We start from the raw sequence: 15,910 nt of genomic DNA on the forward strand, positions 1-15,910 counted from the left end.
GCAGTGCAAGTTTAAACCTGTTTAAAGCGGGAGTCCGCCGGGACTCCGCGTTTTTTTTTTTTTTTTTTTTTTTAAGCCAGCAGCTACAAATACTGCAGCTACTGACTTTTAAAATAGTGACACTTACCTGTCCAGTGCGCCCGCGATGTCGGCACCCGAAGCCGATCTCTAGATCGGTACTCGGGTGCTGCCGCCGCCATCTTGGGTATGGGAATCAGGAAATGGAGCCTTTCGGCTTCATTTCCCGGTTCCCTACTGCGCATGCGCGAGTAGCGCTGCGCAATAAGGACGGTCCCCGCTGCCTCTGGGATCTGTGTGTTTCCCAGCAGGCAGCGGGGCACTTGCGGAAGGGGGCGGGCACTTGCGGAAAGGGGCGTAATCTACGCCCCTTTCCGCAGAGAGCTATCCCGGAAGTGGGTGCAGTTACCTGGATTATCCAGGTAACTGCACCCCCCTCCCCCCTGAAAGGTGCCAATTGTGGCACCGGAGGGGGGGAGGATTCCGATGAGCGGAAGGTCCATTTTAGGGTGGACCTCCGCTTTAATATTTTAATTTAAAATGAAACCTTTACAATCACAAACATTCGTATACATAGTTCAACAACACGCAGCTTTACCTGTTTTTTTTCCTTCAACTTATCAAACATTCCTATTAAAAATACAGTCTTAAGTTAGAAGAGCATTAACTCTAGGTCTATTTTCTAGTTCTCCAAATATTCTCAAGGTAGGCTTACAAACCTGTGGTCTGTTTTGTTCAAAAATTGCTTTAGATCTTCATCATTTTCACCAACGATTACATGAGTCACATCACCAGTGAGCTGATTAAAGCGCACTCCACCTCCACAGTTAATGAGTTTCCTCAACTTATCCAGTTTTCTTCCTCCAAAACCACACACGTATATCTGTCAACAAAATCTCAGAATTTAGAAGGCCATAGGTATAGACAGAAGCTCAATTTAAAACACAAATACACACACACACACACACACACACACACACACACACACACACACACACACACGTTAATGATAGATAACCTGCTTTCAAAAAAATCCCTTTGCCTGTACAAGATGGAAAAAAGGGGAACCTGTAGTAAAAAAAAAAAAATCTCCCCTCCAGAATCTCAGGATTACAAAAGTTCCCATTTTACATGACGTTTCCCAACAGTTTACTAGCTACTTGTTCAGGTAGTGAAGCAAAATGGGTTGACAGAAAATTAAAATATATCAGTCAACAGTTGCAGATTCACATGCTTTGCAAAAGTTTCTTTAAGGATAAATTTAACTTTGGGAGCATGTTACATCTGATTTTAAGGTGTAACATGTTCCCAGGGCTGCAGCTGCCGCCCCGTGCTGCCCCCTCTCCCTGTGGCAGCAGTACCAGGAGAAGTTCCCCATACTAGCTGCCACGGTAAAAATAAATAAATAAATAAATAAATAAATAAATAAAACACACACACACACACACACACACACACACACACACACACACACACACAACACAGCGGAGCTCCACCCACACACACCCACGTCATTCAGACACAGCTCTGTGTGTCTGAATGAACTACAAGCCCAGAAAACCTTAGTTCGGCGTGTAGTTCTCAATGAACTACCAAGGTGCTGTCAAGGTATAGGCTTACCCATACGGGATGTACAAGCAAGCAGATACGACAGTCCGCAGGAGACCTGCATGGCATCAGTGATCGATGCTTTCCAGGTTCCTGCAAAAAAAAATAAAAAAAATAAAATGCACATTTGTTTTACCTGCAAAAAAATGTGCATTTCATTTTTTTTTCTAAAGTTAACGTATCCTTTAACATGGTTTCCTACAAGACAGATCATTGTGGATTGAGGGACAGTTCACATCACAATTTCTGCATTCAGGATGCATTTCTGTGTGCATGTTTTTAATGAATTTGTTGCAATTTTCCCTTTTTTTCCTTTATCTTAATTCAGGACATGTGCATTTTGGTGTGTTTTTGATGTGTTCCAGTGCATTTTGCCACGTTTGCAAGCATTTTCTACTTCTGTTGACTGCAGGGTACGCACTGTACTGTTAACTAGGGCCACTGGAATACATAGAAAATACTGTGCATGCACTTTTAATGTAAACAAAAAATATCTGTGAAAATAAAAAAGTGCAAGGCAAAATTTTTGTGCAAAAATTTGGGTCAGCAGCTCAGTAAGCATCAATGGAAGTCAATCAGTATGAAAACCAGGTAACAAAGAGGCGTGTCATACAGGGAAGAGCTTAAAGCAGCCTAAATAAATTTACCTCAGTACACATTACCTTTTGTAATTCTCAAATTTTACAGATATGCATATAGTTTATGATACAAAAAATAATGCACAAAGTAATGTACACAATAATCTCAACCAAATGAATCAATCAGTATACAAAATGAAGAAATACATTCCCACCCTGCAGCCATCTAGAAGATCTTCAGGGGCCTGTAGAGAACTCAGATCCAAATTCTCTAGAGTGTCACTGGGAGGTTCCAGCCTGGTGCTCATCACAGAATTGAAGGCAGATTCATTAACACAGCTAGTACTTATATTAGAAATGTGGCTGACATCAGAAAGTGCCCGGTCTGCAAAATATAATCAGTTTATATACAAGAGTGCAGAGAAGTTACAACTATGGAACAGAATATGGTGTAGCTCTGTATAGTAACCATTCATCTTCTAACTTCAGGTTTGTTCAATTAGGCTTTGACAATAAAATCTAGAAGCGGACTAGTTACTATGCACAGCTAAACCAGTTTTAGTAAATAATCCCCAAAATATAAAATCTATAGAATCTGAATAAACTTGAAAACGAACGTGTACTGTATATAAGAAGTTCACTTTCCTCATCAGGAAAATGCTTATAAAAACAGCTGTACTCATACTAAATTCACCCACCTCAGTGCTCCTGGGGATGCTTTCAGTATGGCCCCAATAGAAGTCTGTGAGGGCTAACCGCATAGAACTAAAGTTTAAATATTGAGAGTAGGGTGCAGATGAGCTAGTGATCAGTGCACTCATAGCCAATTGAATCTTTCTCAAGCTTTCTAACTGAAAGTCCATATTGAAGAATGTGCAGAAAGCTGGGAAAGTGTGCAGGAGCCCGACATTGCACCTCTGATCATGCGTGCAATACTTTGCAGACATCGGTTTAAAAAAAAAAGACTAAAATGTATTTATTTTTTTTACCTCCAAACATAAGTGAATTTATTATTTTTTCGTTAAAGAGAAACTTAGCCTTTAAGATAATTACAGGAAGACTAGGGGGGGTTGAGTTTGTGTTAGTTCTGTTGAAGTACACCTGCAGATATTTATCTTATGTATACTTACTATCAGGTTTTTTACTATTTCCTGTTGGAGTAGATGTCTCTGGCAGGATTTTTTCTGATGGTACAGGTTCCGTCTTGTACATGCTTTCATCCTGACAGAAACTTTTTTCAATGCTGTCAAAGAACCACTGAATAGAAACACAATGCACATTCCATTTTCTTGCACATTCATATTTTTGACCTGTTGAAAGGATTCAAACCTTACTACACAATGTCCACGTAAAAGGCCATATTACCAGATACATTTCTGTTGTTTCTATTTACACTTGGCAATCACATTCCATGTGGCAAATATGAAAATAAAATGACTTCAAGAAGAACCCCAGCCCATAATAGCACAACACAAATTCTTAGTAAGGGTGTTCCCTTGTAGAGAGTACAAGTGGAGCAGAGTGCAGGGTATAGGGCAAGTGTGTCCTGTAACAAGTCCTTGTGGGGAAAGGGCAAGAGAATGCGCATGCCTACCATAGAAGGGTTCTAGGTGGAAATGGCGTTAAAACTATTTGACCAGCGCTGTGATATAACACATGATTATCCACCTGAGACTGAGCTCTGTGTGGTTGAGTTTTAGTGCCAAGTTTATACATTTCAAAAATCGCCCCATATTTACAGTAACAGAGGCACACGGTGACCATCTTACCAGTTCATGAAGCTGGACTGTACATAAAAAAGTGTCTTTAAGCACTTGACACCCAGGGCAATTCTGACACTTCTCTACTACATGTAAAAATCATAACTTTTTTGCTAGAAAATTGACATAGAACCCCCAAACATTATATGTTTTTTAGACCCTAGAGAATAGAATGGTGGTTGTTGAAACTTTATCTCGCACGGTATTTGCGCAGCAATTTTTCAGCTGCTTTTTTTGGGGAAAGAAACAGTTTTTTTTTTTTTTAAGCACAAAACAGTAAAGTTAGCCCAATGTTTTTGCATATTGTGAAAGATAAAGTTACGCAGAGTAAATAGATACCCAACATGTCACGCTTCAAAATTGCACACGCTTGTGGAATGGCACCAAAGTTCGGTACTTAAAAATCCCCATAGGCAAAGCTTGAAATTTTTTTACTGGTTACATGTTTCGAGTTACAGAGGAGTTCTAGGGACAAAATTATTGCTCTCGCTTCAACGTTTGCGTCGATACCTCACATGTGTGGTTTGAACACAGTTTTCATATGTGCACGGGACTTATGCATTCACTTCTGCATGCAAGCACACGGGGACAGGGGCGCCTTAAACTTTTTTTTTTTTTTTGTTTTATTGTTAATTATACTTTGTTTTTATTTTGACATTTTTGATCACTTTTATTCCTATTACAAGGAATGTAAGCATCCCTTGTAATAGGAATATGACATGACAAGTCCTCTTTATAGTGAGATAAGGAGTCAATAAGACCCCACATCTCACCACTAGGCTGGGAAGCCTGAAAAAAAAAAAAAAAAAAAAAAAACGAACGATCACCGCTTCCCAGCCAAAGCAGCGCAGTTTTTTTGAATGCAGAGGCCGGGCATCGCGCCCGGCCTCTGACGATCCTAGAGTCTCCAGCGACCATCTGGTCCTTGACCCTTTCTAAATATGCAGTGACTGAAAAAAGCATACATGTGAACATGTCCCATAGGAAACCATGAAGCACCAACCAGACGTTTAGTAACAACAGCCTGTTTTTTTTGTATCACCTGTCTTAGTGGGGTTAAAAAAACTAAAATTAGCCCTTTATAGTACAAAAAGAGCAGTTAATTGCTACTATAAAGGGGTTCATTTATATTGTGAAAAAGTGAAAGTAATAACATATTAACCCTATATTAACCCCTTTTTTTCCTAGCAAAAAATACAGGTTTTAACTTGTAAACACCAAATGTCAGAAATAGGCTTAGTCATGAAAGGTTAATAAATACACTCAGAAGTAGGATATATGGGCATTATAACTAGGAGTCAGACATTAAGCTTTATGAAGGGTGGAAGGGAGATAGAAATCTTTTATAATAAAAGTAGTACTAAAAGAGAGATGAAAAAAATGACTGAAGGTCCGCTTTAATTATAATGCGCAATACTGGTAAAAGTTTATGTTAAAGTGCGTTAACCACTAGAGATCCGCGCTATAGCCGAATGATGGCTACAGCGCGGACCTGCTTTGCCGGGACAACGTCTATTGAGGTAGTCCCGTGCACGAGTGGCCTGCGCGCCCCCTGAGGGGAGCATGCGGCGCACTCTGTGATCAGCAAGTCTGATCACAGATCGGTGCAAGGGGTCGATCCCGACCCCTTACCACGTGATCAGCTGATCACAACAGAGCCGGCAATCGGCTATTTTTCTGATAGCGTGAGGAGAAAAAAAAAGTCGATCACCGGCGGCCATGAGAGGGACTTCAGTCCCGATCACGGCGAGCTGGAGTAAGATCAGTGCCCACCTGCCACCTATGTGTAGGAAAAAGTGCCACTCATCAGTGCCACCCATTAGTGCCCACAGTGCCACCCATCAGTGCCCACAATCTGCTGCAACAACAGTGCTGCACCTCAGTGTCATCTACCAGTGCCCATCAGTGCCGCCTTATCTGTGCCCATCAGTACTGCCTTATCTGTGCCTATTGGTGCCACCTTATCTGTGGCTATTAGTGCCGCCTTAACTGTGCCCATCAGTGCCGCCTCATCAGCACATTTCAATGAAGGAGAAAAATTACCCGTTTGCAAAATTTTATAACAAACTATTAAAGATGTTTTTTTTATTTTTTTTTTAATAAAACTCCCAGCTGTAATTAAATACCACCAAAAGAAAGTTCTATTTGTGGGGAAAAAATGATAAAAATTTAATTTGGGTAGTGTTGTGTGGCCGCGCAATTGTCATTCAAACTGCATCAGCGCTGAAAGCTGAAAATTGGTCTGGGCAGGAGGGGGGTTTAAGTGCCCAGTAAGCAAGTGGTTAAACCAAAATAACGTCCTTGACTTTGCGGGGGTATATCTGAAAGATACCTACAGCTACAGGTATCATTCAGATATGGGCTTTTTCAGCCAGCGATTCCCTGCACCATAAAAATGATCATATCGGCTTTTCCGCCGAGTGACCGTTCTTACAGGCGGCGAAAGGGGACGCCCCCCTCCCCTGCTTCTACCGACTCACCGATGGAAGCAGTGTCAGTAGAAGCAGAGAGACAGGATCTGCTGGCCCCGGACGGTGATCGTAGAGAGTTTCTATGATCGTTTGGAGGCCGGGCGCGATATTATGACGTCTTGCCCAGCCTCAGCATTCAAACGAATGGCGCCGCCTCAGCTGGGAAGCCGAGATCGTTTTATTTTTATTTTTTCTTTAGGCTTCCCAGCCTAGAGGTGAGATGTGAGGTCTTACTGACCCCATATCTCACTGTAAAGAGGACCGATCATGCCATATTCCTATTACAAAGGATATTTACATTCCTTGTAATAGGAATAAAAGTAATCAAAAATGTATTTTTTTTTTGTCAAACTAAAAAACAGAAAAGTAAAATTTAAAAGAAAAATTTCCTAGCAAGAAAAATTTAAAGCGCCCCTGTCCCCGTGTGCTTGCATGCAGAAGGGAATGGCATACATAAGTCCCGCCCACATATGAAAACGGTGTTCAAACCACACATAGCCCTAGACCTCCTCTGTAAGGGTCCTTTCACACGGGGCGGATCAGTTCTGATCCGCCCCGTGGATATCCGTTTGCTCAGCGGGGATCACTCCGCCGATCCCCGCTGAGCAGGGAGATGACAGGTCTGTCTCTGCACACTGCGCAGGGACGGACCTGTCACAGCGCCGCTCTCCCCTATGGGAGATCGGATGACGATGGACCGCAGTGCCCGTCGTCACCCGATCCGATGACGGATGGAAAAATAGCTTTTTCCTCCGTCACACTTTTTCGGATCGGAGCGGGTCGGATGTCAGCGGACATGTCACCGCTGACATCCGACGCTCCATAGAGCTCTATGGAGCACCCGTTCAGGTCCGCCTGAAAAACTGACAGGCGGGCCTGAACGGGACGTCAGTGTGAAAGGGGCCTAACAAAACCTGTAACCAGTAAAAAAAAAAAAAAAAAAAAAAAACAATTTAAATCGTCACATATGGGGATTTTTAAGTACCAAATTTTGGCGCCATTCCATGAGCGTTTGCAATTTTGAAGCGTGACATGTTGGGTATCTATTTACTCGGCGTAACTTCATCTTTAACATTATGCAAAAAAATTGGGCTAACTTTAATATTTTGTTTTGTTTTTTAAAACATGAAACATTGAAAGATTTCTCCGCAAATACTCAACGACCGCCATTGTATTCTCTAGGGTCTTTGCTAAAAAAGCAGATATAATGTTTGGGGGTTCTAGGTCATTTTCTAGCAAAAAAATTTATTAAAAAAGATGAAATTTACATGTAGGAGAGAAAAAAAAAAAAAAAAAATGTATATAAATATGTCAGAATTAGCCCGGATGGGAAGTGGTTAAAGCAGATTAAACAGCACAGTGCTTGTGCTGTGTAATCTGCCCTCCTCTAAACTTCTCTGTACCGACAACAAAAATCAGGGCTGTTAAGCCCGACCACCATGGTCAGAGTACATCCCTCCGTCCTACGCAGCTGTCCTCTCTGCTCTCCACTCTCCCCATCATCTCCCTCTGTCTACCTCCAGTCTATCAGCCTCCACTTTCTCTGGGTTCAGATGCCGACCTTCCCTGCAAAGTGTTTGTTTAAAAAAATAAAAATTATGTTATGTTATACTTACCTGCTCTGTGCAATGGTTTTGCACAGATCAGCCCTGGTTCTCCTCTTTTGGGGTCCTCCACCGATGCTTCTGGCCCCTCCTGCCTTCAGAGTGCCCCAATAGCAAGCTGCAAAGTATAGTATAGCATGCCCCATAGCAAAAAAAAAAAAAAAAAAAAGTGTGCTGCACTGTATTTCCTGGTATGTAAACAAATAATACATTCTGTACGCAGGTCAACTAATTGGCTAGCCGATTGTTTATGAAAATAGTTGACAACTATTTTAATAATAGATTTTGATTATTTATTCATTATTTATTCATGATCTTTATTCCACCCAAAAAAAAAAAAATGCGATTCTCTTTTTTTTCGGCCAGAATCGTGCAGCCCTACTGCTGAGCAGGCGGATCCACTTGGATGGATTCTACGCCTTGTAAAAGTGTCCCTAATTGCAAAGACACACAGAAAAAAAAAAAATGAATACCAAGAGCAAAAATGTCAAAAGAATCAGAACACTCAGCCCAGATTTAAACTTTTTTTTTACATATATGTGAATATGCTTAAGCCAGTTACACGTACTGAAAAGTGGAGCCCTTACCCTTTGCCTCTTGCACAATAAGATGTGTGGACTCATTCATCTTCAGCTGACCTGTATACTGTCCTCCATGTATAGAAGTCAGCCTCTGGACTTCTTTCCTATCCAGGCTGCTTAAGCCAGTTACACAGATGGTGCAACCAAGGAAAACTGGACATAAATATGGCTCCATGTCTACATCTTTGTAGCCAATAATCCTTCAAATAAATAGGTGCAAATGAACATGAGCAGGGTGCAATGAACAATCTGAAGTAATACAGCATGCCCTTCTAATATATACCTCTGCTGTGATTTCTCCCACAGGGCCTTCACCCATGAAGGGAGAAGAATCGGCTTCTTTAGACTGGCTGCCACAAGGTATTTCTTGCTGCCCACTTCACCAGCAATCAGGTGGCTGACTGAAACATTAAGATCTCTATAGACACTTCCTCCCATTATCTGAACATAGAAATGAACCTCTTCCTAGAAAAATAAAAATAAAAAAAATAATCTATTGAAATGTATCCTCTTGTAAGAGGAAATCGTAACCAAGAAATTGTGGTCAAAATACTTTTTTTTTTTTTTTTTTACAACAAGTTTTACTTGCCCTGGTTTCTTTATCAAGGCTTGTGCATGAAACTGTGACATCAGCCATAGCCATGTTGAAGACAGGATGCTCTGCTCGTGGAACACATCTTTGATGCTTCATGCAGAATATTACAACCTGGGGTCCAACTATTCTACAACCAAGCTTAAAACAAAAAGAATCATAAAACAAAATCAGTGAAGTGCACATTCAGTTGTAAGAAGCTATTAATGTTACAGACTCAACATAACACCACTATACCATGTTGTGGTAGACATTCTATGGTAAGGAGAACACAGTTATTTATATTAAGAAAGACAGACAGAGGAATAGAACACTCTTCATAGAACATGGTCTAGGCCAGCGGTGCCCAACCTTTGAAGAGTAAGGGCCACTTTAGCGACTTGGTAACCAAATTGCAGGCCACAATGAATGGAGTGGGTGGATGACAGGTCTGCGTCCATTCTGTATTTGCAAAGCAGACACAGACACAGCCCGCTCTACTCTATGGGCCCTCTGGTCCAATTCGCCCAGACAGAAGGGGACAGATCCCTTTTGTTTTTTTTAAGCGGATCGGATTGCAGATAGGCGGGTGTAAAACAGGCACAAGTCAGTTTACATCTGCCGCTCTATAGAGGTGAACAGAGAGCGTTTTGGTCCACATGGAAAAATGGACAGGCAGACCAAATTGAACAGATCTTGTAAAAGGGGCCCAAGGCTGCCTTCACGCTGATGCACTGCAGTTTACCCACACCTCAACTGACCTCAATCTTTACTTCAGGTGCTGCTGGCTGGTATCCCTGGTGGATGGTACTGCTGGCTGGTACTACTTGCGAGTACTGCTGGTGGGTAACCCTGGTGGCTGCTGTCCCAGATTGCGGGTTCCCGCTATGCCCCAGCATCACTGCGACAGGAGGCAGCATGCGGCTGCAGTAGAGAGCAGAGCCGATGCTTCTTGTATCCCTCCTGTCAAAAACTGAGTACATTTGATATCACTTTGCCTGCAACAGAAGCCGGCGCTATACAGGAAGCATCGGCTCTGCTTCCTCTAGCACTGGCTCCACTACTCACATTGATGCTCGGGGATGGCGGGTCAGTAACCCGCAATCTGGGCTTGCCGAACCGCCATACCAGAGCAGGAGGTGGCGGGCCACATCAGAGGGTGCCGTGGGCCAGCAATTGAGCACCCCTGGTCTAGGCCATACTCTTTAAAAACTGAGAACTCTATTCCTGCATCAATAAAAGCAATTAATCGATCAATGCAGGTTCAAAAATGTGGTTCTTCAAGTGCGAGAATTTAAATTTGATATGAATTAATATGGAACATAAAATACATTTGTTCTCATTTATCCAACTATTGAAGGCAAGAATACACTCTGGGCTGGCCACAGTAACTAGACTCTCTATATCATTGTTACTGCAGTATGCAAAAATTCAAAGAAAGCTGACTGAGAGCATTCTACCTTCAGACACTTTGATAAATAAGGCTCAGTTTTACAAGGCCTGCATTGTGCTGACCTTTGTCTACCTTACTTTAACCACTTGCAACCCACCATATAGCAATATGATGTTGGCAAAGTGGCTGTAATATCCTTACTGGATGTCATATGAGGTCGCCAGAACATCAAGCCGCTGCGCACCCCTGGGGGCACACATCGTGGCGATCGTTGCAGTGTGTCAGTCTGACACACCACAACTCTGATCTAGGTAAACGATGTAAATAGGAAGAGACGTTGATCGGCTTTTCCTCACTCACGTTTGTCGGTAGTGAGTAAAGGAGAGCCAATCGGCTGCTCTTCTGACAGGAGGGGTCTGTGCTGATTATCAGCGCAGCCCCCCAGAGGACGCCCACCCTGGACCACCAGGGATGCCACCCTAGACCACCAGGGATGCCAGTGCCCACAATGGATGCCAGTGCCCACAATGGGCATCACTGATTGGCAGGCATTGTTTGGCCCTGGTTGGCATCCATCATTACCCTCTATTAGTGCCACCTATCAGGACCAATCAGCGTCGTCCACCTATGTGTACCCATCTGTGCAGCCCCATCAGTGAAGGAGAAAACGTACTTATTTACAAAGTTTTGTAACAGAAAAAAAAAAAATTTTTTATTTGTTTTCAAAATTTTCTCTTTTTTTTATTTGTTCAGCAGAAAATAAAAATCCCAGAGGTGATCAAATACCACCAAAAGAAAGCTCTATTTGTGGGAACAAAATGATAAAAATTTAGTTTGGGTACAATGTAGCAACACCGTGCAATTGTCATTCAAAGTGCAACAGCGCTGAAAGCTGAAAATTGGTCTGAGCAGGGTGTGCCAACTCCCTATAGACACTATGCTGTTAGCTTCTTGGTTCTGTAACAGATCTCTTCCAAATGCCATACATGGCCTATTCGCTGCAAGTACTGTGACCAATTTGAAAAAAAAACAAGGAGTCAACAAGAGGGTGATACTAATGCTTGACTGGGGACCCCAAACTAAATAAAAATAAATAAAGCAAAGTCTCACTTCCTGTTAACTATGACCAGCCTATCGCAGGAGATGACAAATATAGCTCACAGGAACTGCAAAGCCTGCCCAATTTTTTATTTTTTTTTACCCTTAAAGTAAAAGTCCATTTTAACGCTAAAATCTCTAAAGCTACAGGCAGCCACAATCTAAGACTAACCTATCTAGTCCTTTAACCCCTTCAGTACAGGGTACTTATATACCTTCCTGCCCAGACCAAATTTTCAGCTTTCAGAGCTGTCGCAATTTGAATGACAATTGCACGGTCATGCTACACTGTACTCAAAACAACATTTTTATCATTTTGTTCCCACAAATAAAGCTCTCTTTTGGTGGTATTTGATCACCTCTGGGATTTTTATTTTCTGCTGTACAAAAAAATAAAAAAAAAAGAAGTTTTTTGTTTGTCTCTGTTACAAAACGTTGTAAAATAAGTACACTTTCTCCTTCACTGATGGGGCTGTACTGACGGGCACTGATAAGGCGGCACTGATGGGCACCAATATGCAGCACTGATGTACACTAATGGATGGTACTCATGGGCATCACTGATTGGCAGGCATTGTGGGTGGGCATCCCTGGTGGTCCAGTGTGGGGGCGCGCAGCCGCTCGTTATCCTGAAAGACGTCCGGTCAGGATAACACAATCACTTTGCCGACGTCATTTTGCTATATGGCGGGTGGCAAGTGGCTAAAGAATAAATAGCTATACATACCTTTTCTGAAGCCGATCATGTCTGGTCCGGTCCCACACTGTGTAGGCATGTACAGAAGGAGTCAACCAACAACGGAAGCCTCATAGTAACTATGGGTGAAATCACTTCCCAGACATTTTGAAGCCGGTGTCGGCTGTCTCCTCTGCAGAGCTTCTGCCGCTGGGGACCGGACCGGACTGGAGCAGCTTAAAATAAATAAATAAAAAGGGCATGTATAAGGATTTCTTCTTTACATAGCTAAATAGGTTGGTCTTAGATCATGGATGCCAGTAGATTTACAGATTTTAGCATTCGGGTGGACTTTCACTTTAACTCTTTCATTGAAATTACACCGTAATGCACGATTCTAAGCAAAACATTACAGGGTGTATGTTCATTGGCATTGCCTGTTAGTAAAGTGTAAAGCAAGAAATGCCAAGTGAAGACCTGAACCTCTCATGAGATCAGTTAATAACAGTGGTGCTCCACAGATGAGAGAAAAATAGCAAAAAACACACATACAAGAAGAATGACATTACATAATCAGAGAGGTACATCAGTGATGTTTCCAGATATCCAATTATGTACCCAATATAGCTGTTGTGAACAATGACGCTATCATTTTCACCATGCCTTTCTGCCTGGTTGGCATAGATGCACTCCAATAGAATATAAATTAATTTTAAAATTTTGACAACCCCAAACTTCCCCTTTACGGATTGATCATCAAGTTTAGTGCCATCAATCATCATTAATAACCTTATATAATGCCTGATATAATCACCTATCTTTCTTTATGAGATATGAAATTACACAATACATTACAAGTCCTGCATAATGCTCAACAAGGGGTTAGTCTCCACTCTCAGATCACCTTCCTTACATAATATATGTATTGACATAGTTGGCTGTTGAAGTTTAATACTGACTTAGTTTTGGAACGTTTTATTGTATCCTTTTTATACAACCTGTACGTATATCTCATTATTTCCTAATGTTGGAAAACACATAAACAAAGATTATACATAAACCTGACAAAATTTAAAGAGGAAGTAAACCCTGATGAGTTTACTTCCTCTTTCGTTCCCTGCAAAGGTAAAGCATAATGGACTACTATGCATCGCATAGTAGTCCATTATGTGTCACTTACCTGACACAGGAGCCAGCGAAGTCACCGCTGTCCCCTGTAGTCCGGCACATCCATCTTCTCAGTGGGTCTCGCTGCTACGCCGCTGGCATTTGGCGAAGCCGCTGGCATTTGGCGAAGCCGCGATGACGTCACTCCCACGCATGCGCACGGGAGCCGCCACGCGCGGCATATCGCCGTTGACGGATGCCGCGCTCAGTGCACCTGCGCGCCGCTGTTCACGGCGCATGCGCCGTAGACAGCGGTGCCTGCCTTTCGGCAAATATCTCCTAAACCGTGTAGGTTTAGGAGATATTTCTTGGACCTACAGGTAAGCCTTAATCTAGGCTTACCTGTAGGTCAAAGTGTGTTGTAAGGGTTTACAACCACTTTAAATACAATATTCACATTTTATAAAATTGCAGACTTATACAATATGCCATTAATACAAACCTGTTTTAGATGGTTAAAGGCAGCACCACTAAAAGGATCACATACATATAGAGATTTGTCTTTTTCTTTTAAAGTGAGGGCCTCATTTTCCTCAATTATGAGTAGATATTTATCTGACTGAAATGCCTTGATTTGCTGCAAAGTAAAAAAATAAAAATAAAAATGAATAAATAAAAAAACCTAACATTAACAGTTTATTTGCCAAATATATCTACGTGAGAAAAAGAGAAGCAGGATTGTAGTATTGCTTAGGGAAAAACATTCATGTATAACTGTAGGAAACAAATGCATTGCACATTCTGCAGCTGTGAACTGTTAGGAACAATGGGGGTTATTTACGAAATGCAAATCCACTTTGCACTGAAAGTGCAGTCATTGCAACTAATGCCACGTACACACGATCGAATTGTATGGCGTACTTAGTCCGTCGAAACACATTTCAGCGGACAATCCGCTCGTGTGTGGGCTTCAGCTGACTTTTTCAGCGTGCAGTCTGGCGTACTAAGAATTTCGGATTTTTCGAAATTCTGTCCGTCGTACTTTGGTTTCAGCGGACAATCCGCTCGTCAGTATGCTAGTTCGACGGACTAAGAATGGCGCATGCCCAGAAAGGATTTACACGGCGGAAGGGTGCTTTGCTGTGTCTTGGACTTCCTATTTCTAGTCCCGTCGTACGTGCTGTACACGTCATCGCTCAAGCTTTCGACGGACTGTTTGTGCATCCGTGTGTGGTCAAGTCCGTTCAGTGGAAAGTACGACGGACTGTCCGTCGGATTGTATGACGAACTAAGTACGCCATACAGTCCGCTCGTGTGTACGCGGCATAAGGGGTAGATCTGAAATGAGGGGAAGCTCTGCTGATTTTATTATCCAATCATGTGCAAGCTAAAATGCTGTTTTTATTTTCCTTGCATGTCCCCCTCGGATCCACAGCGACTTTATTTCCAAGAGTACTTGCAGTGCAAAGAAATTTTTCCTTTAGTAAATAACCCCCAATGTGTTCCTCAGGTGAAAATTTAAGCCAACTTCAAAAGTTATAGGGTTATAAAATTCCATCTTAAAAGAGAAGCTTCAGGCTTCTTCAGAAAAAAAAATGTAATTCAGCGGCTACAAATACTGTAGCTGGTGACTTTTACTATTAGGGAACTTACCTGTCCAGGAATTTAGTGGTGTCCTCACCTGAGCTGATTTTTCTATCGGGTGCTGGTGCCACCATCTTAACTAAGGGAAACCAGCAGTGAATCCTTAGGTCTTCACTATTGTGCATGTGCAAAGCACGCTGTGCTTTCTGAATGGGCCAGCTCCTGGGAAAGGAGGTGGGGACTGAACTTCTGGCTCAGTTTGTCGCAGCGAATTGAGCCGGCAGTGGGAGTGTTACCTGTTAAAACCAGGTACCGGCTCCCCCGCCCCAAAAGTTGCCAAATGTGTCAGCAGAAGGGGGGGAATGAGGCAGACAAGCAGAGCTTCCCCTTTTGTGTGAAGCTCTGCTTTCACTTGTCTCAAGTATACTTATAAGAGTCTGTCTGTATCAATGTAAGTAAAGCCTATATGTCAGAATACTTAATCCGTAACAATATAATCTATACATTCTACTTTAACTTTGTCATGTAATCAGTAACAACCATTTTGAGTCAAAGGGGCCAACTACACTGCCTATAGTAATTTCTCTTTTGTGCCAATTGCGCCCCCCCCCCCCCCCCCCCCCCATCATACCCTCCACATTCCTGTCCTACACTCTCTTGCTCTCTTACCCTACACACTCCTTTGTTCTACTTTCTGCTCATCATCACACCATCCACATTCTTCTATTACACATACTGCTTGTCGTCATACTCTCCGCACTCCTCTCTTGCATATACTGCCCACTATCATACCTTCCAAATTCTCCCCCTCCACACTTTGGGGTTGATTTACAAAAACTGAAGAGTGCAAAATTTGGTGCA

The 15,910-nt window shown here is 42.3% G+C and overlaps 1 protein-coding gene across 2 annotated transcripts in view; it reads right to left on the reverse strand.

Annotated features, from left to right (window-relative positions):
* TOPBP1 (DNA topoisomerase II binding protein 1) overlaps positions 1–15,910 on the reverse strand; it is a 103,656-nt gene that overhangs the window by 79,736 nt on the left and 8,010 nt on the right. For both annotated transcript variants that reach the window (XM_077491520.1, XM_077491521.1), the window contains exons 3-9: positions 13,968–14,102; positions 9,210–9,353; positions 8,904–9,085; positions 8,627–8,820; positions 3,335–3,514; positions 2,420–2,589; positions 738–901 (exon numbers count right to left, since the gene is read on the reverse strand). In XM_077491520.1, the coding sequence (XP_077347646.1) occupies positions 738–901; positions 2,420–2,589; positions 3,335–3,514; positions 8,627–8,820; positions 8,904–9,085; positions 9,210–9,353; positions 13,968–14,102 (1,169 nt within the window). The remainder of the gene's footprint in view (positions 1–737; positions 902–2,419; positions 2,590–3,334; positions 3,515–8,626; positions 8,821–8,903; positions 9,086–9,209; positions 9,354–13,967; positions 14,103–15,910) is intronic.

The sequence above is a fragment of the Lithobates pipiens genome, unplaced genomic scaffold (genome assembly GCF_037356315.1).
Source record: "Lithobates pipiens isolate NorthernLeopardFrog02 unplaced genomic scaffold, aLitPip1_a1.2 Scaffold_19, whole genome shotgun sequence".
Lineage (NCBI taxonomy): Eukaryota > Metazoa > Chordata > Amphibia > Anura > Ranidae > Lithobates > Lithobates pipiens.